The sequence below is a fragment of the Tribolium castaneum genome, chromosome 6, assembly GCF_031307605.1.
Source record: "Tribolium castaneum strain GA2 chromosome 6, icTriCast1.1, whole genome shotgun sequence".
Classification (NCBI taxonomy): Eukaryota; Metazoa; Arthropoda; class Insecta; order Coleoptera; family Tenebrionidae; genus Tribolium; species Tribolium castaneum.
The window spans coordinates 7,481,681-7,507,525 of record NC_087399.1 but is presented as its reverse complement, the minus strand read 5'-3'; the positions used below and the strand labels follow the sequence as shown (position 1 = coordinate 7,507,525).

General features: G+C 30.1%; 1 protein-coding gene across 3 annotated transcripts in view; it reads left to right on the top strand.

Moving 5' to 3' along the window:
- RapGAP1 (Rap GTPase activating protein 1) overlaps positions 1-25,845 on the top strand; it is a 162,921-nt gene that overhangs the window by 28,897 nt on the left and 108,179 nt on the right. The window contains exon 1 of one of the 3 annotated variants that reach the window (XM_008198452.3): positions 25,599-25,811. The exons of the other annotated variants lie outside the window; for them this stretch is intronic. Within the exon in view, the coding sequence (XP_008196674.1) occupies positions 25,762-25,811 (50 nt within the window). The 5' untranslated portion in view covers positions 25,599-25,761. Of the gene's footprint in view, positions 1-25,598; positions 25,812-25,845 lie in introns of those variants that run through there. 3 annotated transcript variants of the gene reach the window in all.

The window sequence follows — 25,845 nt, the reverse complement described above, 5'->3', positions numbered from 1 at the left end:
GCTGACAGATGTCAAATTAAACGCGACATCGACACGACGATGACCACAATGCACGTCACGGATGGACTAGTCTGATAAATCGCTTCCGCGTTTCGGACCTGAGCGACACAGCTTCAGGAACTCGGGACTATCTGCGAGCTAGAAAAGTCTCGAAACGCACGCAGTTGTACCTCAAGGCCGTCGCAATTTTTATTACTGTCGCAAAGACCTTTGCACTCCCATGCCAATAAATATGCGCTCGAAGGACTCGAGGGGGTGGAACCCATTTTCCCTTGGAACTACCTTTTCTATTAATTTATTAATTATAACAGGATTCGGGCTTGTGAGATGGTATCGCATTTGCAGGAAACCATTTCCATTATAAAATATAATCTTCGTAGTTATTGATAATAAAGAGTCGAGGTTGTAATAAGCCGCCAGCTGAATGTATACGACTGTGTCACAAGATGTAGCATCCCAGCTTACAGCTACTTCTAATGAGAGGAAAATTTATTCCGTTACTCGGTTAAAGAACTATCTCACTAATTCATGCCAATTTGGAGCAATTCCAGACAGACGCAAGATCAAACCATTTGCATGAAAATTAACTTGCAAAACTCCGAGAACTAAATTCACACAATATTGTGTCAGACAATGTTACATTTTCCGCTGTTTGCTCCTCAACACTTGTTTTGAAACGGAATCTTGGATTCCGAAAATGTAGGACCCGGCTACAGAGGACTATAAGTTAGGAGACGAAACGAAAATTAAAATAGGACGGTAGTGCCACAAAGAGGGCGCTTTGAGCCGTATGCTGTCAAGCGACAACAGAAACTGACGATTAAAATTTTCATAACAAACATGAGAAAAAAATTATTTAAAATTTAACAAATTTGTGCTTCGTCTCGTATTTTTCAAGCCGAATGCGGTTAAAGATACAAGGAACAAATTTGTAGAGAATTAAATTTTGTTTAAAAAAGTCCGCGAGACCATATCTCTAATTAGACTCTAAAGACGTTCAAAGCGACGGATTCGTTTCATTTTACTGGTGGTCAAGTAACGGAAAGCTAATTTATACCTAAACTTCAAATGGCAATCGAAAAAACATCAATTTTTATGCAGACTTTTATTAACATCTCCTGTATCTACCTCATACAGTTTTTGAAATAATCGCAAAAAACTGATTATTTTTATTTTTAATCTAGTAATACAATTGTACCGTTGATTAAAAGAAATATTAGATTTGTCCACCATTTTTACTCAAGAAGTTCAAAATTCGATGGCAAACTGACTATTACTTTACATTATTTACTAAGTTATAATAAACTATAATTAAATATTATTGTTTTGCTGCTTATTCGATAATGCACCAGCTAGAAACTAAATAAAATGTCGAAGTTTGACAATTGTTGACCATTTTGCAAGGTCTACTTGATTAACTATAAAAATTACGAAGTAACATCCGATTTTTGTGATTTTTTTCAAAAACCGTAACAGATAGATATAGGACGTGTTGATAAAAATCATTATAAATGTTGTTCTTTGGATTGCCGTTAAGAAAATAGGGTCGATCCATTTGAAAAAACTGATTTTTGATAACCATTTTGAAAAAATCATACTAGCCTTGAATTTTGACAGTTGGCAGTTTTGAAAATTCTAGACGGCTTTTCAAGACTTCGGGTATCGAATACAAAAAAAAATATTTACTTATCGCAAACGGTTCAAGAGCTATGATGTTTTAAATAAACTCTTGTAAATAAAAATTTTTAACAAAAAAATTGACATATGTCAAAAACCAACAACTTGGATAAATTTTACTGCGTTTGAGAAGGTTAGAATTCCTATATTTGGAGAGTTGGGACACTGAATGTCAATTTTCGAAATTTTGTTTCATTTACGTCGGTTGGAATGTGTAAAAAAACAAATTGGGATAGAAATAAGTGGTGTTAAACTTAAAATTTGGCGAAAAGTCAAATAAATTTGTAAAAAAATGTTTCCATTTTTCGTCGACTAACTGCGTATAGAAATGGTTTAGACTGGCAGTCTTCGTCAATTCACTGTTTTTTTTATATGAACTCTAAATTTTAAAAGAGATTTCTTTGTAAGTACAAGAATTTTACGTCTAAACTCTTCATCATAAACATTTTTTCCTTAACTTTAAGAAATGGTAATCAGCGATGAAAGAGAGAGAAATTGAACCTTTCCAGCCAAGTTTTACGTTTATTATTAACAAGCACTTGAAAAAGTGGATTGTCTAAATATTGTTATGTACAAAATCTGTGAGATTTTGGGAATTTGTCTATGCACTTATAAAATACGTAGGTACTTGAACCCAAAATTGGTTCTAATTTTTAGGAAAGCTGAACCTGTCGCTGCTTGGCCGCCTTTAGCATCTACGTGAACTTTAGATTCTGTTTCAAATTATAAAGTTATTGGGAATTCACGATTTTGTTACGTTTTTCATACGAGAACACCTTCAATATCATTTTTTAGAAAATTTAAAACGACGACAGGGAATATGAAGGGTTCTTAATGACCAATTTTTGGGACGAGATGTTTAACTAAAAATTGTGACTGAAAGAAAAGCATTTTTAGCATTGAAGTATGTTTTAAGTTATGTATTTAATATTAAACAAATATCAAAAAATTTCAGAAATGTGAACATTAATATTGGTAGGTATTCAATTATTTTCTTTTTTTAAATTCGGAAGTAAAATTACCGTTGGGGGCGCCACTGAGCTAGGTCAAAAACAGTAACCATAAATGGCGGGAAAATGTTTATTCGGATATTTTGAGCGTTGTACGAATTTTGGGGCTTCACAATTATTACATTGCCTATGCGGAATGATTATTGCATCTTTGATGCAAGAAACTTATGTTGACAAATGAGAGATGACGAGGAAAACACGAATAACGAATGACTGTTTGGTTCACTTTCTTTATTGGAAAATTATTACAAAGGCATTGAAAAGCCTACCTTTTGGCATAATTTACGTTTAAATGTATCAGCAGTTGTTAATCTTTATTGTAGTTTTGCAGATTTACCGCAGCATTTCATGATTTTTTCAGTGGAAAATTCTAACCTAAAATTCATAACACTTCACTAATTTATTGGTTTCTTGAGCCAAACTTTGTGTTCGCTGTGATCCATTACTTATAATCTTTAATTAGACAACTGCTTGATAACACTTTGTAATCAAAATTTAAATATTTTTTACTTTTTATCCACTTTCAAGTTCCAACAATAACCACTTTATACCACGAAAAACTACAGAACCAAAGTCAATGCTAGTATTTACCACCACGTACTTTTAAAGTAATTCTTTCTATTGTAAATAATTAACACTATACACGCAAAATTGTTGAACTATTCATTAAATGTCAGTTAAATGTGACATTACGAAAATTTCTTTACTGTTTTCGACATAGTTCAAAAGTCATCACCAGAGGGCGTCTAGTTAATTTTATTTCCGAATAGTAATCCCAAAATTTCTACGTTTTCTACGTCCCTGGTTAAATTTGACGTAAAATTATGTCATTTTATGCATTTGACAAAAATTATAATCTTGAAATTATTTTCGACATAAACCTCTGACATAAGTTACTAACAAAAATTTTAATAAAAAAGGATAGAAATATATACGTTATACACATAATACAAAATTGGCTTTCAAAGTTGGCGCCAATTTCTCGTAGTTCCGGAAGCTCGGCCAATTTGAAAATAATTTAGTTGAACTTGGAATGGCCGATTTGGATCGTATACAAAATTCAAAAGCTCTAGTTTTATTGGAAGTTAAAATGTTTCTAATGTAGGCCCTAAAAGAATCACCCTGTATTTATTATTATGTGTTCATAAAAGGTATACCTAAATATACCCACAAATATTTTTTTAAATTAGGAAGTAGTAGAAATTTGCTGTAAATGTGAACTAACTACTGACTAATTGCAATAAAAACGTAACAAACAAAAATTTATTATAAAAAAATTAAGTTTGTTTCAAAATTTATGTATTAAAATTTAAAATGACGAAGTAAACTTACTGATATATCTCAAATAACGTTTTTAATAAACCTGCACTTTTCTAACATTTAACTTTGCAAATTCTGTAACTATAATCAAACAATCTAATGATTCATAGTCAGTTGCAATGATAGATATATTGTTTCGACTACACTGAATCATTGAATTATCGTAGATCTCAAATAAAAATTTTAATTTTGAAAATGATCGCTTGCTAGATGAATATAAGAAACGAGTAATGTAAGTAAAATTTTTAATGTTTTGCTGCATTTAGCAAAATATAACTTAAATTATTTATAAAAAAGATATTATAAAACATGGGGTTTTTCTAAATATTTTATGAAAATGCATTTTTAAGCTTTAATCTCGTTAATTTTATTTTTGTCACAATTTTTTACTGCTTTGGCGCCCCCTGGCCCCTGTTTACTCTTGAAAATCGGGGTGTTTTCCTTAAAAAAGTGACACAATAATATAGTACGGCGGAATAACAACATCTTTTAGTTTTTCTACAAGTTGATATGAATTGGTTACATTATATGTGTACGTCATTTCGTATGCCTAGTTGCTAAAGTTGCTATTTTTTTAAATAATTCCACTTTGCTCGAAACCCGTCCTCTCGGTCAAAAATGCAAATCCTTTGCTCGCGTGTGTAAAACGCCTGTTTCAGCTCGTTATAATTGGCATCGTCGGTGACAGGATTTTATTTCTGACATAATTCACCCTTTTTGCGATCGTTCAGCCCACACCTGTCCCGTTTTCGAGCTAATTTAACGTGTGCACGTTACCCTCTTCAATTGTCCAGTCTCGTGCGGTGTAATCTGAATAGGCCTTTATTATCTCCCCATAAATCAAAGCCGCACAAAAATGCAGTCATAATTTAATTTGGCCATTCTTCAATTCGTAACAATGTCGCCGAAAAAAAATGACTCTGTGTCCGGTTTTTGTCGCGATGGGTCATTTCTGCGGACAAAACAAACAGAATTAAAGTGCCCCCTAATGGGGGATCGGTTACAGTGCAATTAAGCCTCATTGAAAAATCGACCGTTGGATCGGCGTCACGTGGCTCGAAATTTAATAAAAATATTTACAAGCTGGATACTCTCGGAGCGTGGAATCTATAATGGGCCTTGCCTCAACAAATACTACTCCTATTATTTTAAACTCGGATCCTTTTATCATAAATCTTGGCTAGCCCGGAGCCAAAGCTCCATTCATTGATATATCTGTAAAAAACAATCTCTGGTATGTTCTCATTACATTTTTTTAATAACAGTTCACACGATAGCGTTACAAGGACGAATTTATTTCGATGAAAAATAACGTTCAATTTCCTAAATGTGTTTTGCGTTCATTTCGCGTGATGGACCCTACCTGATCAAAATTAACGGTATTCCTGACCTGACAGGAATCCAGATGGGCATTATAATGTGTCGCGAGACCGAATCAGAGCAACGACTCGAGGAATGTGACAATTTCTCACCCGGACCCCAAAACTGCCATGAAAAATCGCACAAGTCTTTTCTATCGTTTCAAAACACAAAACTTAATAAAATTGAGCAGAAATTAAATTTTGAGTTGCTCTTCATCAAGCGCATAGAAATTGCTAAACAAGCCGCTGGTTCATTACTTTATCAGGAAAGGAGATTTGTTTTTATATTTTCTTCAATAGAGTCGAGACGGAACTCTTCTCAAGAGAAAAGGCAAATTTTATTTTTTTGTTTTTTTTTTGTAAAAGTTTTTTTTTATTACAACAAACATTGAGAGATCAACAGATCTACTTTTTTTACAAAAAAATATAGTAAAATTAATTCGCATACACTACAGGATTATTCTTTTCGTGTATATAATATTTTTGCACAGGTTCGGTATTTTGTGCTCTTCTTACTGCAGCGTTATACAAGGAATTGAGTGATTTGGTTCCAAAATGTGCAACTTTTCAGTAACTTTTTAGGAAACGAGAAAAACTTTTCTCTTTTTAGTGAGTTGTATCGAAATAACACAAAAAACCATGGAATTTATGATTTTGTTGCTGAAAGTGTCAAAAAACTAAACCTTACACTCCCCCAGTTTGGGACGCCCCTGATTAAAAATTTCTAAATTTGATTTTCAGATTCTATTGGGCGTACAAAGATTATTGTCTGAACCAAATTTTATAATTTTATCTAGAATAGTTTCTAAAATATTGAGAAAATATTGAAAAAAAGCATTCTTTTCAGGGGTTTATAGGAAATTTTTGTCTTAAAATTGAATGTTCTATTATCTGTTTAAATTTGTACAAATAAAGTCGGAACAGCCTGTATGTGGTTGTTAATATCACCATCTTTACTGTAGTATGATAAATTACAAAAATACAAAATCGTTTTTTTTTACAAAAATTATTGGCTAAAATGTTTTGCACTGTTTTGATAAGAATTTGAAAGAACTAAATGAAATAAGCATTTTTATTAGGTATAACCCAATCAATGTGAATATCTATGACATCTTTATCAATGGCACAACAAAGAAAAAAACGAAAGACAAGTTTTATAAAAAAAAACAGATTATGTACCAAACAGAATCTGGTTACTCTGAAAATTTAATTTTACTTTGTATGCAATATACCTTGGAGATTAAACATTTCGTTTTAATTATTAATTTTAAAAAGTTTGCACAGTTTCGAAGTATGTAATATCTTGAGGAAGATTGTATACTCTATGGAACTAATAGCGACTTTCTGTAACATAAAAAGTAGACTGGAGATTAACATTTTTAACGAAATAAAAGTCTTTCATCTCTCTTATTTCTTAAAAAATGGAAATTGTACACTTTAAAAGTAGACTCCCTACAGTTAGAAGATACTATTAATTTTTAATATTAATCAGTATTCACATTTATATTTTCTTTAATTTTTTTTCTTTCGTTTTCATATTTAAAAAGTTACTCAAAGATGTGATGTTTGTTTTTGCCGCATCTTTATAAATTTTTATTTATTAATTCTTAATTCTTTGAGCAGAAAACGAAATTAAAACTTACTTTAGAATTAATCTTATTCGAATTAAGTTGCTATTTATTTTGTATTGACAAATGTCAAGTTAAAAAAGGAAATAAATGTTAGTTGCGGATAACACGTTCTGTAAGCCGGCCTTAAGTTTTCTATTAGTTTTTTAATTGTCATTAAAAACAAACTAATATTATTTGAAATTTTTTCGTTCTACTACAAAATTTATTTTTGGTAATTGTACTACGTTTAGGGCCGGTTTATTGAAAGCTCTGTTAAAATTTAATTCGTTGTTAAACGGTAACAACGCGAATAGACCAACCAAATTGCATAAATTTGGTCACGTGATCAGTTAATCACGGCTCTGTAAACTAGTCCTTTAGTTTTTTAGTTTCAAATAGCAAATAATTTAACGAAAACCATCTCTTAAAGAAAAGTATTCATTAATAAGATGAAATTGATTAAAGGTAAATAATTAGTTTTGATTATTTCAATATTAATATGAAATTAATTTCATAATTATCAATATTTTTTTTAAACTGTTTTTCAAAATTAATTTAAGTAATATATTTTTTGTACAAAATAGGCTTTCTTTTTTTAACTTGATTTTTTGTAAAGCAATAATGTTTTAAATGATTTACAAAATATAATAACTTACCTATTTTTATTTTCTGAAATTTTATAAATGCGATAATTCAGAATTGTTTGTTATTTAATAATTTCGACTTATTACGCTTTTGAAGTAACAACTCAAATTTTTTTTAGGTTTGACATCGGAACAAATTAGATTTGAATCAGGTGATGTTAGATTTGTCAAACAATTATGTGGATATTGCAATTTTCAAACTTTTATGAATAAACATAAACATAAAGATTGTTGATTGTTAACTTTTCGTAGTTGTTAAATTTTTCATTAAAAAATTACATTTTCATTTAACTTGAATGCAAAATGATTGTCAACTTAATTCGAATTAATTTAATTTTGAATCAAATTTTAATTTCGCTTTCTGTAAACTAGATCTTAAAGGAAAATTCCAGATAAATTTTGAAACAACGTTTTGTTGTACAACACTGCTTGTTTGTGGTTAGAAGGTTCGGCATTTGGTTTATTGAGGCGTCATTTTCACTTTGTGTGACTGTACAAAATAGGTAGCTTTTATTTGGTCAAAAAAAATGCCCGAAATAAACCCTTATAAATTACCGTTCAGTTAAATTTGGTTTAAGCGTGAAATGTTTAAAAATAAAAAAATATTTATTTTTGATTTTTCATGTTGAGGAATTTTGTCTAAATATAAGCAAACAAACTTCCATCTCTTTGATACATTTTCAAAAAGAAATTACGTCTGGCCCCAGCCTCCAAATCCCAAAAGGTGCGATTTATTCACAAAACAAAATTATCTTTCAATGCCCCCAATATATAATATTTATTTTATTTCGCTCTTGCCTCATACGCCATTAGAACCCAGGTCTATAAATTATCTGTATCGTTCCTCTAAAAATACGGCGTTATTTCTCTTGTGGTCTTTGTATCGTGGAACAATACCTCGTTCCCAATGGATTTTCCACCTTCTTTCGACTGATCGACCCAAATTTTAATTCCGATTTGATCACGAGTCACCCAAATCCAATAAAGTGAGTTGTCAAAAGCGCGCTTCCCCTCCGGCCAGATGCAGGCCAATTAACCGGAGCACATGCCCGAGGGTTGTCAAGGATCATTTCACAATCTAAATGCCTAAACCGGCATAAGCCAGCATCGGATACCTCCGACAAAAGAATAAGGGAAATTGCGGATTAGCTCTAGAATTACGTAAGCAGTCCGTATAGAAAGCCGCGTTGTTTAATTTCGCTCCGGTTAGTTACACGCAAGAATGCGTCGTTTCTCATGCAGAAAATACGTGTACATGTGTGTGTGTCTACCTAGGATTTTTTTTTATTTAGGGATGCTCTAAATTTATTAGGAGCGACTAGGTGGTGCCCTCGACGGGGTCATCCCCTGACGTCACCAATATATTGCAGTTGCTATGGTGACCAATCTATAAACCCTTCCGGGTTTCGATTCACAAACATTAATCTCACGGCGGAGACGCTTTTTGACGTCGTGACGCTTGTCATTTCGGCGGACAGAACGAATTAGGCGAGAAGGAGGATTACGTGGTATTGACATGTTCCCGCTTTGTGAATGTTAAACTCACTTTTGCCTTGTTTCGGCAAAAACATAACTCAATTTTCCGAAATAAAAATCGATGAAGTAATTTTTAAACAAACTTTCAAAATTTTCTTCCTTCTTTACAATCAAGGTCTCAATACTAATGCATCACTAAACAATATTTTAGATGATATAGTCAGAAATTTTAAATACTGCGTTGATATTATTAGAGTTTTCGAAGGCTTTTGGTAAAATATTTAATTTTTTTTGAGATAAACTGTTTAAATTTCTATTTTCATTATTTAAATAACTGTCGCCAAATGCTTCAAGTTAGGAATTTATTGTCATACAAGTTTCATTAGGGGTACCCCAAGGCTCCGTTTTAGGGCCATTATTTATTATACCTTTTTTATACTTTCGAGCAAATTCTGTTTCTGATGATACTCAACTTGACTATTCTTTTTATGCACAGTGCAAGTTCGATGAAGCAAATTTTTGTCTAAGTTTTGATATTCAAAGTCTTTAAAGTTATTCGCTTAGACTACGGATATCTAAGGGTTAGGATATGAAAAGACGTACAAATAAATCGTTCCTGTTCTTGATAGTTCTGTCATTGTCGCTAGAGAGCGCTGTTGTTCCATTACCTCTAAGTTTTCAGAGCAATAAATTTGAAAAAATGGTTGTATTTGTGTATCGGTTTACACACAAAAAACCAAAAAATACAGGCAGATAGAATATTATATTCTCAATAAGTAATACATAAGCATAATGCAAAAACTTTATCGTAAATTTTATTTAAAAAAGTTTTAAACTTTTGCCAATTTGAATTTATATTTTTTAAAACGCTGCGAATACGGTTACAGATGCAAGAAAAATGTTAGGAAAAAAGTTGTAAAGAATAAAATTTCCTACAAGAAAGTCAGCGAGACCATATCTTTACCTTCAACCATTTAGGCGCTAAAGTCATGCAAAGACGCTGAAGGGACGAATTTGTTTCATTCTGCCTGTGGTCAAGTATTGGAAAATTAATTTATACCTAAACCGCTGAAGATAAAAATATGGTGTCGCGGACTTTTTTGTAGAAAATTTAATTCTCTACAACTTTGTTTCTTACACTTTTTTTGTATCTTTAACCGTATTCGCAGCGTTCGCAAAAATATAAGGTGGAACGCAAATTAATAATTCTAAGCGATAATTCTTTGCGCATCGTCGCACATTTATCAAAACGCTGGGAATACGGTTGAAGATATAAGGAACAAAGTTGTAGAGAATTAAATGTTCTATAAAAAGTCCGCGACACCAAATTTCTATCTTCTACAGTTTTTTCTTCGTAACAATTTTCATGTATCTTTAACCGTATTCGCAGCGTCTTGAAAAATACGAAGTGCAACTTAGAAATTTTAAATATTTTACACTTTTACTTTGCTGTACTATTTTTTTGGGTTCATAAAATCCTGTGTTTTTGTATCTCGTTGAGTTTCCTAAGTTATAGTTTTCCGTAGTCTTGAGACAATTTGAAACTGAAGTTGAAAAGTATTCCCTCATAGTATTTGGACCTAAATAATATGGATCTCAACATATATTTTGAAAAAGTGTCAATGGTATAAAATTACTAGGCGTTGAAAGACAACAATTTTTGATCAAACGATCAAAAATTTAGTTAACTTTTTTTACTAAAATCATATTATAATTTATTTCAAATTAAGAAAAAAGTTTTTTCTAAGACACTTGTATTGTTTATTAATCTTATTATAAATTATTATTGCCTTACTCTTTTTTACTCTTGTCTTGACTCTAGTCATGAAAATTGCTTCTAGAAAATTTAAAATAATTGTAAATTTATTTTCAAACATAGAAAATATGATCATATTTCTCTTAAAATTTATGCACAATGTAAATTTACGTCATGTCTGTCAGTTCTCGATGCCCTGTTTTTGGACAGTCTTATTTCTTAGATTCTTTACTCATTATTTCGTTGTCATTTATAATAATATCAAATCAAAGGCACTAAACTTATTTTAAAAAATAGATAAAGTTAAAATATTGGTTATTTTATTGTAGTTTTTTTTCTGTTTTTCTGTTTTTGTTTTTTATTTGTATTATGACTTGTGTTATTATTAATTTTTTACTTTCTTTTAATATTAGTTTTTTTTCATATTACTTTTGTTTTTGTTTCTTTTTTTTATGTATTTTCTCTTTGCATTTATTCTAGTTTTAGTTATTTTTGGCCTATATTATTACATAGTTTAGGTTTTGCTTTATTTTTGAGAAAAGCTAACTAGCATTAGCTAGACTTTGCCTTCTCTCATTTTTTCTTTAATAAAGACTTTTATTATTATTATTATCGTATTAAGTATATTGTTGCAGTTGTGCAACAACTCGGGAAAAGTGGTTTTCTTTCAAGAATTTAATCTTTTTTATTACTTTACAATACGTGGGTTCTTCGCTTTATTGCACTTGTTGTAAGAGCGATCCTTCATCCCCTGAAAAGTTGTTTCAGAATTTTCTCATCGCCCCAACCTGCGAACTTTTTATTTCAACATCGTTCCAATTTCCCTCAAAACAAATCATAAATTTTTGAGATAAAAGCTTCCGTGCCTCCGGTTGTCTGCCAGTGTTTTAAACACGCGACGTACGAATTGCCCCATTTATCCTAATAAATAATCCTTCAAACTTTGATACTTCATATCCGGCCTCACATGCAGCGTCGCGACGCCCTGGAATTCCGAACGCCGGAAACAATCCGATTATACCGTCTTTCGTCGAGGAATTATCTCATTGGGCGCGAAGCTAACTTTTCTCATTTTCCGGTGGATTGGCGGCAACACGACACAGTCGTAAACTTCCATCAGGGAAAAATTTATAATGTGTAATTTGCTCGTGCAAATAATGCGGTGACAAATGGTCGTGCTCTAGACTCTTCGATGACGTCGTAAATTCACTTTTTCATGCATCGGAACGCGGAGGAATTCTTATCCTACCAATGATAGAAATGCACTTAGTGAGACGATGATAACTCAATGAACATGCGATGGTTTTGTGAACGAAAAATGCTAATCTTCCAGGATTTAAAATTCGCTTTCATGTCGACTGCGTGGTTTGATTAAATTTTAAAAAGGTCACTCTGGAATTTGACTTTTTCAATTTGAAAATTATTGAACTGTATTGTTGTTGCAAATGCACAGTGGGTTATAAAGTAAAAGCTTGCAGAATTGCAAGGACAGAACTGTAACAAAACTAATTGCTTTGGTCATTAGTCCTTTTCGCTGCTTATTTTATGGCCACAAAGCCCACGCTTCCAATTGAAAAATTCGACATTATGCAGTAATTAAAATTTATTCATGAAATTAATCTGGTCTTTTAAAGATTGCTAATAGATGAGACATCACATATAAATTAATGAATTAAGTGGTAATTATGTGTTCTATTTAATATGGAACTTGTTCAGCGAGCTAAAGGTCGACAATTAACTGAATTATTTAAATACATTACTATACTCTTCTTTACACAGGGTCGCTAAAATTATGGATACAGTTTAAATTATTTATTATTGGAAATGAATATTTACTAGTATTTGAACATTTTACAGAACTTTTTTTGCAAATTAGCAAAATAAAAAAATTTTTTTGTTCTTATTCTTTATTCGGTCGCAGTTACTAATTTACATCTTCTATTGGTTATAGTTGTATAACACATAGTTTTAAATTTTAACGTTAATATTAAAGGTCGACAATTAATTGTAATTATTTAAATCAGAGGTGGATCCAGAATTTTTTTTTTGGTGGGGGTTTCCAAAAATTTTTAGGCATGTGAAGCTATTGAATAAAATTTTTACTGTAGGTATGCTAAAATATTTAAAAAAATTAAAAAAAAAATATTAAGCCCAAAAAAATTTTTTCAATGCAAATAAATAAAACACTATGTTTTTTTACTAGCAGATTTTGCTAAGTTTTTAAAATGTACATAATTGGATGTCGCTGACAAAAAACACCATTTTTAAAAATATTAAAAAATTACAACATAATATAAGAGAGAATGTTTACCTACAGTTATTTAAGTAAGTTTAAGTTATAAAAATTTTTGAAAGTAAAAAAAAAATTTAACATAAAATACGACTTCCTTCTTTTACATTTCGACAATCTTCCTACAATATTTTATTAAGTAATAATAATTTATTTGGTATTACTTTATTAATAAATGTGCCTAAAGACTCCTAATATTATTATTTAAGAAATATTTGTTTATTAGGCTTATATATATATGTATAAGTATACTTATATTATAATATATACCTATTATATACTTCTTTATACAATGTGGTTTTAAATGATTGTCATCTAGTCGTCTGTGAATTTCCTATGTAAAATCCGAGATGCCGCTTTATAGAATTAATGACAAGGATTTAGACACAGAAAATTACCATTCTTCATTTATTAAGTCTACAATTCAGAAATAAGTTTCGAGAATAAAAGTGTTTTCTTACAAAGTGTAACAGTTTAGTTGTATTTTAACGGAATTAAAAAAAAATTAATTGACAATTTGTAAATTTCACAACTGACAGTTTTTCATTGAGGAGAACGGCACAAATTTTTTTACATGTAAACCAATTTCAAAGTTAACTCGATGAGAATCATTTAAAAACACATTGTATTATTTATATACTTTTTATACAGGTCACTAAAATGTGTGGATACAGTTTAAATTTTTTAAACACTTTCTGACCTGGACCTGTATATTTTAATTTATATTTTTTTTTGCAAATTAGCAAGATTAAAAAAATGTGTTCTTATTTTTTGTTCGATTGCATTAACTAAATAACATTTTCATTTGGTCATAAATGTAAATAATAAATAATATAATTAAAATACATAATAAAGATTGTTAATTAATTGTAATTTTTTAAATACATTACTATACTCTTCTTTATACAGGCTGGCTAAAAAGTATGGATACAGCTGATTTTTGTAGACGCTTTTTGAAAATGTCCTGGAATTGAAATTTTATTGTTTAAAATAAATATTTATTAGTATTCGAACTTTTTACAGACCTGCATATTTTAATTTATATTCCTTTTTTTTGGAAATTAGTAAGATTTAAAAAATGTGTTTTTGTTTTTGGTCTATTGCATTAACTAAATTACATTTTCAATTGATCATAAATGTACATTGTATAGCCTATAGTTTTAAATTTAAACGACAATTAATTGTAATTTTTTATATACATTACTATACTCTTCTTTATATATGGCTAAAAAGTATGGATAAAGCTGATTTTTTAGACGTTTTCTGAAATTGTCCTGGAATTTTAATTTTATCATTTGAAATAAATATTTATCAGTATTCGATTTTTTTACAGAGTTGTATATTTTAATTTATATTTCTTTTTTTGCAAATTAGCAAGATCAAAAAAATTGTGCTTTTATTCTTTGTTAGATTGCATTTGCAATAACTAAATTACATTTTCAACTGGTCATAGTTGTATAGCATTTCGTTTTAAATGTAAACGTCCTTCAGGCTTAATTAAATTTTATGGAATTGACATTCTATTCTTAGGGGAAAATTGGTTATAATTTGAGATAATTCACTTCGTAAAAGATTACTGAAAAATTTTGCTGATTTTAAACGTAATTACAAAGTGCTGGAATAAAATTTTTGAAACAATGCTGATGCTGAAAGGAATTTATTTGTTTGTAAAATATTTGTGGAGGCCCCAAGTGTTCATTCCGGCCTTGGCGCCGTCCTCAGACCCTATAATTCGTGAGCTTCCATAAAATTTTTAATGGACGAATTTAGTAAAACCAGCGATAGGAATCTTTCACGCTGATCTGATTTAAGAGGTTCTTGCACTGTGTGTGCGAACACCCTTAATGCTATCGTGTGCCCACATAATTTTTTATTGCGACCATTAAAAAGATTACTATAATAAAGTTAATCGGTAGTCTGAAAAAAATTACTCTTCTATAATTAAATCCACGAGATAATACCTCTAATTATTTTCTCATCTTTTTTTTTCCAGGTAAGGAATTCTCTGACCCGGATAAACAACCCTCTCGGTGTGAGTACACAATTTTCTGATTTATGAAATAGTGAGAGATCACCAATTAGCCACGTCACCGGAAATGTTTGCACATGTACGAGTCCGGGTAATTTCCGTTTGACGAATGTCGGCTTTGATTAGTCCGGGGACGGTGATGGGGTTGGTTTAATCAATTGGGGGAGGGTTGAGGAGTTCCCAGAAGTGTGTGTCATGCTTTATGGTAATTGCTGGTTCGGGGGTTGTTACAGCGAAGCTGCAGCACATCTTAGTTCGCGGATCCAATATCCATACTTGGGTATGGATAACATTACACGGCCTTAATACTGTTGCCATAATGTTCAATTAACAATGGATTATTGTATTAGGTGTAATGTTAGACAAAGACCGGCTAATTGCGGGGGTTGTTGGGCAAATAAAGGGCGCAAATAACAGACGCATCCTGTTAGCACTTGGCCACTTCACTTTCCATTGCTATTTACAAGCCGTAATTTGTTTTACATATTTTTATGCTTATTTGAATAATGCAATGCAAATGTTCGCGTATAAACCGAAAGGATTAAATTAAAATGTAATTAAATGTAAACTGTAATATTATCAGGTAGGACAAATTATTATTTTATTTACATTACAGCCAGCTCGTAAAACAAAATAATCTGACTAAAGCTTGCTCGATTTGTAGTCGACCAAGGGCGTTCCAGACTAAAAATTTACAATCCAATCTCTTAATTAGCCTCCATACATAGCCATAATCTAGTTCCAGATTAACAAATGGTTAATTTATGAAAGGAAAGTCGCATAGTTGAAATAATAAAAATGTACGAGCGATTTTCCTTGGATTAATTGGTCGTTATGGGATTCTCACAGCGTGTTAATTTACCACATAATAAGAAAAAATCCTGCTTGTCTAATTAATTTTTTCTCTCTTGAACCGCGCAGTTTTGTCCCGTTTTTAATTTCGCTAATGTCGGCAATACTTCATGCAAATGAATCTGTTTAGAAATCAATAAGTTATAAATAACGCCTATTAAAAAATCGCGCAGATAAACCAGTGATAATTCCGTCGTCGAGCCTCCATAAATCACAGTGACACCAACCTGAACAAAATCCCACCTCAATCCGAATTAATTATTAGGAATTTCCTTATAAATTAAAGCGATTTCCTATCCTGTCCGCGATCCCCGTAATTTCAGGAATTTTTCTCGCCGCGATTCCAGTGTTTTACGTAACGATGCAGAAATTCCAGAACAGCCACTGTATTATTTCCACGGCGGTACCTTTTATTAGACATGCAAATAGAGGACGAATGGTAGAAAGTTTGCGGCGGGCGGGCGTGGTGGTGACGCTAAAACAGTTATATGGAAAAAAGTTGACAAAATTGTACCATAAATGTACAGTGGATGTTTGTTTACGAAAGCCATTACCATCCCCTTGGGTTCATTAAAGATGCAAATCGAAAATTTGTAGTACAATTCCTGCAATAAACATGCAAATCGCGCGATTGCGACAGTACTTGGACGTACTGGAGGACGCGACGCGCCCATCCAGCGGTTTGCGAACCAATGGGTGCAATAAATACCAGCAATTGCTGATTTTCTATAACTGAAATATGTGTATCGTTCATATCGGCGTTTATTACAAAGGTGGTTGAATTTTTTTCAAAAATAAGTAGGGCCAAGGCTGCAAAACATACGTTGGAGTGTTAGTAGCTATTGATTGGTAAACATTACGATTATTAATTATATAAATACGAATCGATATAACAAGCGTTAAAAAGTACCTAAACAAACTACTAATAACAATAAAACTCAACGTAAATAAATTAATAGATACATAAATATTCTCCAAATTCTCGTCTCGTGCGGCTTTTGAAAATTCTTTTCTACTTTCGTTTAAAATTTTTTAGGTTTATTCTTCCTGTACTCTTTTCTAAAGCCGTTTTTAGATCTAAAATTTAATTTATTTTTTAAATTATTTTATAAAAGCATCTTTTGATTCGTTCTTTTCTACATTTTTCATTACAATTATTTTGTAGATTGTATTCGAAATTCTTTTCTTCTTTTTTTAGATTATTTTATGGTGTTATCTAGAATTTTTCTTGATAATTTTTTAACAATTCTATTAAGTCTTTTCTTGGTTTTTTCTAATTTTTTTTGTGATTCTTTTTTCAATTTTGTTACAATTGTTTTCTAGATTTTACTCAAAAATTTTTATATACACTACTATCTGTTTCTACATTTTCCAGATTCTCTTTAAAATGCTAGTTCGCTTTGTCTGAAAATTCCTCCATAGTTCCGTTTGAACTTCTTTCAGATTATTTTCCATTTTTGGAATTTTTGTGATTTTTTTTTGTAAAAATGTGTCTAGATCAGAAAGAGGGAGTCTTTAGATATTTTCTACATCCACCTCCAGATTTTTTCATAATTTCTTTTCCAAATGTTCTTTACAACAATTATTTTCTGGATTATTTAAAATTATTTTATAGACATTTCTTCGGGATTTCTTTTTAATTTTTTTACATACTCCAAATTTTCTTTTAGATTGTACTTTTTCCTTTAATTTTTTTAAAAAGTTTTGGTGAGAATTTTTCCAGTTTATTTTTTACATTATTTTTCTGTTCTCTGGATTTTTTGTAAGATTTTTCTCAAATTCTTTTGTAAAATCCTCTCTAGATCTGAAATCGCGATTCTTCTTTAGATCTTTATATAAAACCACCCTTAGATCCTTTTGTAAATTCTTCTCTAGATTCTTTACAATTATTTTCTTGACCGTACTTTTATAAAGTCTTCATTTTGTTTCTATATGTTAATTTTTTTTAGATTATTTTTTAACTATATTTTTTAACCTCCACTTGTTTTTTTTTTAAATTCGTCTGTAATTTTTTTTTGTATAGACGTCTCTAATTGTGAAAGGGGAGCTCTTTAGATTATTTTCTACATCCATCTCCAGATTTTCTCATAAATTCCTAATGCTTTTCACAACAATTGTTTTCTAAATTACTTGAATTTTATAAACATTTCTTCTACATTTTTTACATCCTCCAAATTATCTTTTATATTGCATTCTTCTCTTCAAAATTCTTTTAAAATACCAGTTAGGATTTTCCAAATTATTTATTAGCAGTATTTTTCTACTGTTTCTAAATTTGTCATAAGATCCTTCTCAAATTCTTTTGTAAATTGGTCTCTAGATCTGAAAGTGAGACATTTTAGATTATTTTCTACATCAGATTTTTTCATAAATTTTTCTACAATTATTTTGTGACTATTTAAGAATATTTGTAAACGTTTTTTCTCTTTTGGGTTGTACTTTTTTCTTCATTTTTTGGTTTCGATCAGAATTTTTTTCTTTAGATCTTTTTATAAATTCATTCTTAGATCCTTTTGTAAATTGTGAATTTGTGCTATAGATTGTTTACAATTATTTTCTAGATTTTGTTGAAAATTCTTTTAGAAACACTTACTTTTTTCTACATTCTCCAAATTTTCTTTAAGGTTCTACTGTGCTTTATCTAAAAATTAGTCTATAGTCTCGCTTAAATTTTTTTCAGATTATTATTTTCTTACTCATCTCTAAATTTATCTTAAAATTCATCTCTGATTTTTTTGTGAAGACATCTCTAGATCTGAAAGTGAGACTTTTAGATTATTTTCTACATTCATCCCCAGATTTTCTCATAAATTCTTTCCCAATTAATTATTTTGTAGACTATTTAAAAAGGTTCTCTTCTAGACTGTACTTTTTTTTAAGACAACTCTTAAGCATTGTTTTTTACCCTTCTCTAGTCTTCTTGTATGATTCTATTTTTTTTTTTATTTTTTAAGACGTTTCTAGATAGATTGGTTTATAAATCCAGCTATAAATCTTTTCTAAACTCTTTTAAAACATGTTCTCTTGATTGTTTCTGTACAATTATTGTTTAAACTCTACTCGAAATTATTTTAGATTTCTTTCTATTCTCCAAATTCTTTTTGAATTTTTTTTTCTGTTTTGTTCGGAATTTTCTTAGGTGATTCGTTAGCATTATTTCTGTACAAAACTTCACATTCTAAAAATCAATTTTCGCCCACAGGCTTCTTATCTTAAATTGTCAAGAGTATTTTCTAAAAATTCTTTACATGATCTACAATTCACCATGTTTTTGAACAATTCCAAACGGATTTAAATAAAGGTCTTTAATTATTTCTAAGATTCACCAAAATTGAGAAAAAGTGATACGTTGGTAAAACAGTACAGATTTATAGAGTTGATGCTTTGTTTCCACTTTTTCTGAAATAGCTCCTTCTACTGGGCGATTCATTGAAGGGGACAAACCAATTTATCGGCTCACTTTTCAACCAAAAAGACATTCTAGCGACATTTTAAAAAAATTGTGACCTTATTTTGTCAGAGTATGTCTTATTTAAATAAAAAGAAATTCTACTCCGAAAAATAATGGTTTGGATCATTTATTTTATTTTGTCAGTTTTGGTAGTTGTTGCTAATCTTCTCATTTCCTTGCAGTTTACCTAACCCTCTTTATGCACTACGCTAGCGTGTATTTAAGCAAACACGCCGTTTACGTTAAATACCAGCATAATCCGCGATCTCTTGAGACCTATTGTACCTCCGTCACTATTAATCGAAACAATAAACTCCTTACAGGTAATCCACACCGACAGTTTTCCTAGTTCGTCTACTAAATGAACCATACAGGCCCTATAGAGCCGTCAAACCTCATTACATCAGCAATTTATCGAGCTTTATTGTTGTCTAAATTAATTTGGCGTATGATATCCGGCCCGTTGGCAAATAATAATTAGGCACATATCTACATTACTCGACTCGATATCAGATTTAATGTGATTGATTTTATGCTAAATTTTGAAGTCGGCAGATGATTATAAATAGTCAGGGGCGGATGAAAAATGGGGACGAAAATGGATGAATGCGTCGAGTGCACGAAATGGGTGTTACGAAACATGAAAAATGCCTTGAAATTAATTTGAACAATTTGACGTTTGTTCTTGAAGATATATTTCATGTTTTTACCGGTTTTATTTTTTCTACTTTCACTACAGATTAAAGTTGTTCTCACACGAAGATAAGTGGCGACCTTTAAATAATTTCGGTTTACGAAAGTCCACACATTCTTTCTGATTATTTTCAAATCGAACTAAACAACGTGTTTGTACATGAATTATTGCAGTTTGAGATGATAAAGGGTCATTTTGTGGCATTTTTCAATGTTTACACTTAAAGCTTATCGCTGGTTAATTTTCGAGCCGGATTCATATTTATTTAGATTAATTTCAATTCGGTCATATGCTATTTTTGCATCGGTTTAATTGATTTGTATTTATCCCCACTCAAGTTATGTAACACAGTAATGATACAGCTGACCATAATTTTATTTATTTATTCAAAATAATTCAATATCAATTAATTTGCGTGGGCTGTTTACGTTTTTTAATCGCAGTTAAATTTTCGAATTATAATTCGTGATTAATCAATTGTGATAAACTTTTTCTAAAATCACTACCGTGGCTAACTAAATGGTCAATCAGGAATTGGAAAACACAAGTAAACAGTGATTTAATCAACAAAAAACTGGTTCTCTAATTTTAAATAAACGCTTAGAAAAGGTAAATTTTTGGTCATTTTTAACCAATTTTGGTGATTTTTGCGTTCGTAGAAACGAGTTTAAATCTTCAGATCTTCCAGAAATAATGTCATTTTTGAGATAATTCTGTAATTTATTGGCTAACTTTTTAAGACATTTTGCGCAATAATTGAGTTTTTGCTAAGTAAACACTTAGAAAAGGTAAATTTTTGGTCATTTTCGACCAAATTTAGCGATTTTTTGGTTCTTGTTTAATAAAAACAGGAAGAAAAACATGTTTTTTGGTCTAAAAACCGTGTTTAAATTTTCAGAATTTGCAATAATAATGTCATTTTTGACATAATTCTGTGATTTCTTTTTTTAAAATTTTGCACAATAATTGAATTTTTGCTAAATAAACACTTAGAAAAGGCAATTTTTTGGTCATTTTCGACCAAATTCGGTGATTTTTTTTTCTAGTTTAAGAAAAACAGAAAGAAAATGTTGATTTTTGGTCTAAGAACGTGTTTAAATCCTCAGAACTTGCAAAAATAATGTCTTTTTTGACATAATTCTGTGATTTAGTGGCTAATTTTTTAAGAAATTTTGCGCAATTATTGAATTTTTGTTGAATAAGCACTTTGAAAAAGTAAATTTTGGTCATTTTCGACCAAATTTGGTGTTTTTTTTTGTTCTAGTCTAATAAAAATAGAAAAACTTGATGTTTGGTCTAAAAACGTGTTTAAATCCTCAGAACTTGTAAAAATAATGTTTTTTTTGACATAACTCTGTGATTAATTGGCTAACTTTTTAAGAAATTTTGCACAATAATTAAATTTTTGCTAAATAAACACTTAGAAAAGATAATTTTTTGGTCATTTTCGACCAAATTCGGTGATTGTTTTATTCTAGTTTAAGAAAAACAGAAAGAAAATGTTGATTTTTGGTCTAAGAACGTGTTTAAATCCTCAGAACTTGCAAAAATAATGTCTTTTTTGACATAATTCTGTGATTTATTGGCTAATTTTTTAAGAAAATTTGCGCAATTATTGAATTTTTGTTGAATAAGCACTTTGAAAAAGTAAATTTTGGTCATTTTTGACCAAATTTGGTTATTTTTTTGTTCTAGTTTAATAAAAACAGGAAGAAAAACTTTATTTTTGGTCTAAAAACGTGTTTAAATCCTCAGAACTTGTAAAAATAATGTTTTTTTTTGACATAATTCTGTGATTTATTGGATAACTTTTTAAGAAATTTTGCGCAATAATTAAATTGTTGCTAAATAAACACTTAAAAAAGGTAATTTTCGACAAAATTTGGTTATTTTTTTGTTCTAGTTTAATAAAAACAGGAAGAAAAACTTTATTTTTGGTCTAAAAACGTGTTTAAATCCTCAGAACTTGTAAAAACAATGTTTTTTTCTTGACATAATACTGTAATTTATTGGCTAACTTTTTAAAAAAAATTGTGCAATAATTGAGGTTTCGCTGAATTAACACTTAGAAAAGGTACTTTTTGGTCATTTTTGACCAAATTTGGTTATTTTTTTGTTCTAGTTTAATAAAAACAGGGAGAAAAACTTGATTTTTGGTCTAAAAGCGTGTTTAAATCCTCAGAACTTGGAAAAATAATGTCTTTTTTGACATAATTCTGTAATTTATTGGCTAACTTTTTAAGAAATTTTTCGCAATAATTGAGGTTTCACTGAATTAACACTTAGAAAACGTAATTTTTTGGTCATTTTCGACCAAATTCGGTGATTTTTTTATTCTAGTTTAAGAAAAACAGAAAGAAAATGTTGATTTTTGGTCTAAGAACGTGTTTAAATCCTCAGAACTTGCAAAAATAATGTCTTTTTTGACATAATTCTGTCATTTATTGGCTAATTCTTTAAGAAATTTTGCGCAATTATTGAATTTTTGTTGAATAAGCACTTTGAAAAAGTAAATTTTGGTCATTTTCGACCAAATTTGGTGTTTTTTTTGTTCTAGTCTAATAAAAATAGAAAAACTTGATGTTTGGTCTAAAAACGTGTTTAAATCCTCAGAACTTGTAAAAATAATGTTTTTTTTGACAAAATTCTGTGACTTATTGGTTAACTTTTTAAGAAATATTGTACAATAATTAAATTTTTGCTAAATAAACACTTAGAAAAGGTAATTTTTTGGTCATTTTTTTTGTTCTAGTTTATTAAAAACAGGAAGAAAAACTTGATTTTTAGTCTAAAAAGTTGTAAAAATAATGTTTTTTTGACATAATTCTGTAATTTATTGGCTAACTTTTTAAGAAATTTTGCGCAATAATTGAGGTTTCGCTGAATAAACACTTAGAAAAGGTACTTTTTGGTCATTTTTGACAGAAAGACAATGTTGATTTTTGGTCTAAGAACGTGTTTAAATCTTCAGAACTTGTAAAAATAATGTCTTTTTTGACATAACTCTGTGATTTATTGGCTAACTTTTTAAGAAATTTTGCACAATAATTAAATTTTTGCTAAATAAACACTTAGAAAATGTAATTTTTTGGTCATTTTCGACCAAATTTGGTGATTTTTTTATTCTAGTTTATTAAAAACAGGAAGAAAAACTTGATTTTTGGTCTAAAAACGTGTTTAAATCATCAGAACTTGTAAAAATAATGTTTTTTTTGACATAACTCTGTGATTTATTGGCTAACTTTTTTAAGAAATTTTGCACAATAATTAAATTTTTGCTAAATAAACACTTAGAAAATGTAATTTTTTGGTCATTTTCGACCAAATTTGGTGATTTTTTTATTCTAGTTTATTAAAAACAGGAAGAAAAACTTGATTTTTGGTCTAAAAACGTGTTTAAATCATCAGAACTTGTAAAAATAATGTTTTTTTTGACATAACTCTGTGATTTATTGGCTAACTTTTTTAAGAAATTTTGCACAATAATTAAATTTTTGCTAAATAAACACTTAGAAAAGGTAATTATTTGGTCATTTTCGACCAAATTTGGTTATTTTTTTATTTTAGTTTAATAAAAACAGAAAGAAAATGTTGATTTTTGGTCTAAGAACGTGTTTAAATCATCATAACTTGTAAAAATAATGTTTTTTTTTAACATAATTCTGTGATTTATTGGCTAACTTTTTAAGAAATTTTGCACAATAATTAAATTTTTGCTAAATAAACACTTTGAAAATGTAATTTTTTGGTCATTTTCGACCAAATTTGGTGATTTTTTTATTCTAGTTTATTAAAAACAGGAAGAAAAACTTGATTTTTGGTCTAAAAACGTGTTTAAATCATCAGAACTTGTAAAAATAATTTTTTTGACATAATTCTGTAATTTATTGGCTAACTTTTTAAGAAATTTTGCACAATAATTAAATTTTTGCTAAACAAACACTCAGAAATGGTAATTTTTTGGTCATTTTCGAAAAGAAAAGAAAATGTTGATTTTTGGTTTATGAACGTGTTTTTAAATCATCAGAACTTGTCATTTTTGACATAATTCTGTGATTTATTGGCTTTTTTTTAAGAAATAGGCGCAATAATTGCTGAATAAACGCTTGGTAATTTTTTCATTCTAGTTTAATAAAAACAGGGGAAAAAATTTTAATTTTTGGTCAAAAAAATACACTAGCTGTTTTAAAACTATAAAGATTAATAAAATTGTGAAATAGTTATTAATCTCTCATTTGAAGTATAAATTACATTAGCTATAATTTTTTTGAAGTGAGCTAATTTTGAGAGAAAATGCGACGTTGGCGCTTTTATAGTTTTGCAACAGTAGCTAATAATTTCAAAGTTACGGCAAAATCGTAACAATTTTTGTTAGTCAAATAGTTTGGCCGGAATCCTGGCAAGCTTTCTCTTCGATTTAAATTAATTAATGTGCTAATGTGTTTACAGATTAATTTTTTTAAATTCAATATTTGTTCACGATAAATTTGTTTGGAGTCGGACGATAAGAGAATTTCAGGTAAAATAATCATGAAATTCAGATTAAACGGCCTCACCGTTTGATATTCTCACATATGAAATTCTTGGTTATCTTGTATCAACTTCCAACCTTATCGAACGTTTATTGAAATTTCGCTCGATTTTCCTTTCATTTTTGAATAAAACTGGGCATTTTATGAAAAATTCAGTCACCCATAACTTTCGCTGCTTTTATATCGGGTCATAAAATCGAGAAGTTTGAAAAAAGTGTTTTTCGAATCAAAATTCGACTAGACAATTAATTCTTATGAATATTTAAGCATCAGCGTGAGTTTGTGGGTCGAGAGTTAATAGTTTTATCTCCGGATTTTTTCCGGTTTGTTTCTGCTTCATTACAGCAACGTCAAAACATTTCATTACGTTGCAATTATCAAAAAATTTAATTTTACGCTCGCTTGAGTCGAAAGTTTGCTGTGAGAGTGGTTTTTACGCGTCAAAAATCAACAATACGCACCCCTTTCATTTGTTAATTGATTCAAGAGGATCACTGGTAGGATATCCTGCATCCTCCGTGACTAACACAGGACGAAACAATTGCGCTTTTTATCGAAAAAAAAAATCGAGAAAAACTTGATTGCACCGTGTGTTTGATCAAGAATTTACGAGCGATGTTTTTATTAGGTAACCAAAGGTTAATTACCTTTGACATGCAAATTCTTCAGGAGGTGTTTATATGACGTTTCCTGCTGAATTCGAGAATCCTGCTGAAATATTTTCATCGAATTAAATTCGAAAAATGAAGATTTGTGTACGCATATGCGCGTGCCCCGCATTCAATGAGTGTCAATACATTGCTTTCGTTGCGTCTCTTTTGCTCGTGGCAGCGGCGCTGGGTGTCGAAGAGAGAGCGCCGACGTCAGGAAGATAGTTTTATCATGATCGATGGTCTTGGTGTTGTAGCAGGAGGGAATCGCAGGCGGCAGTAGCACAGTTGTTGGCTGCGGTGAATTGTGGGCGGTTTGTTGTTTGTAAAGCGCGAGTTTTTTTAATTTCGTGAAAGAAAACGCGTGCTGGAAGCTTGTTGTTGTGACGATGTGACGTGCATCTTCAAAATGCTGAAGATACAGATGCTGGAGCAGCTCGTCAGTAACGAAAACACTGGGTGAGTTTAGCAACAGGTGATTTTTTGGCTCCGG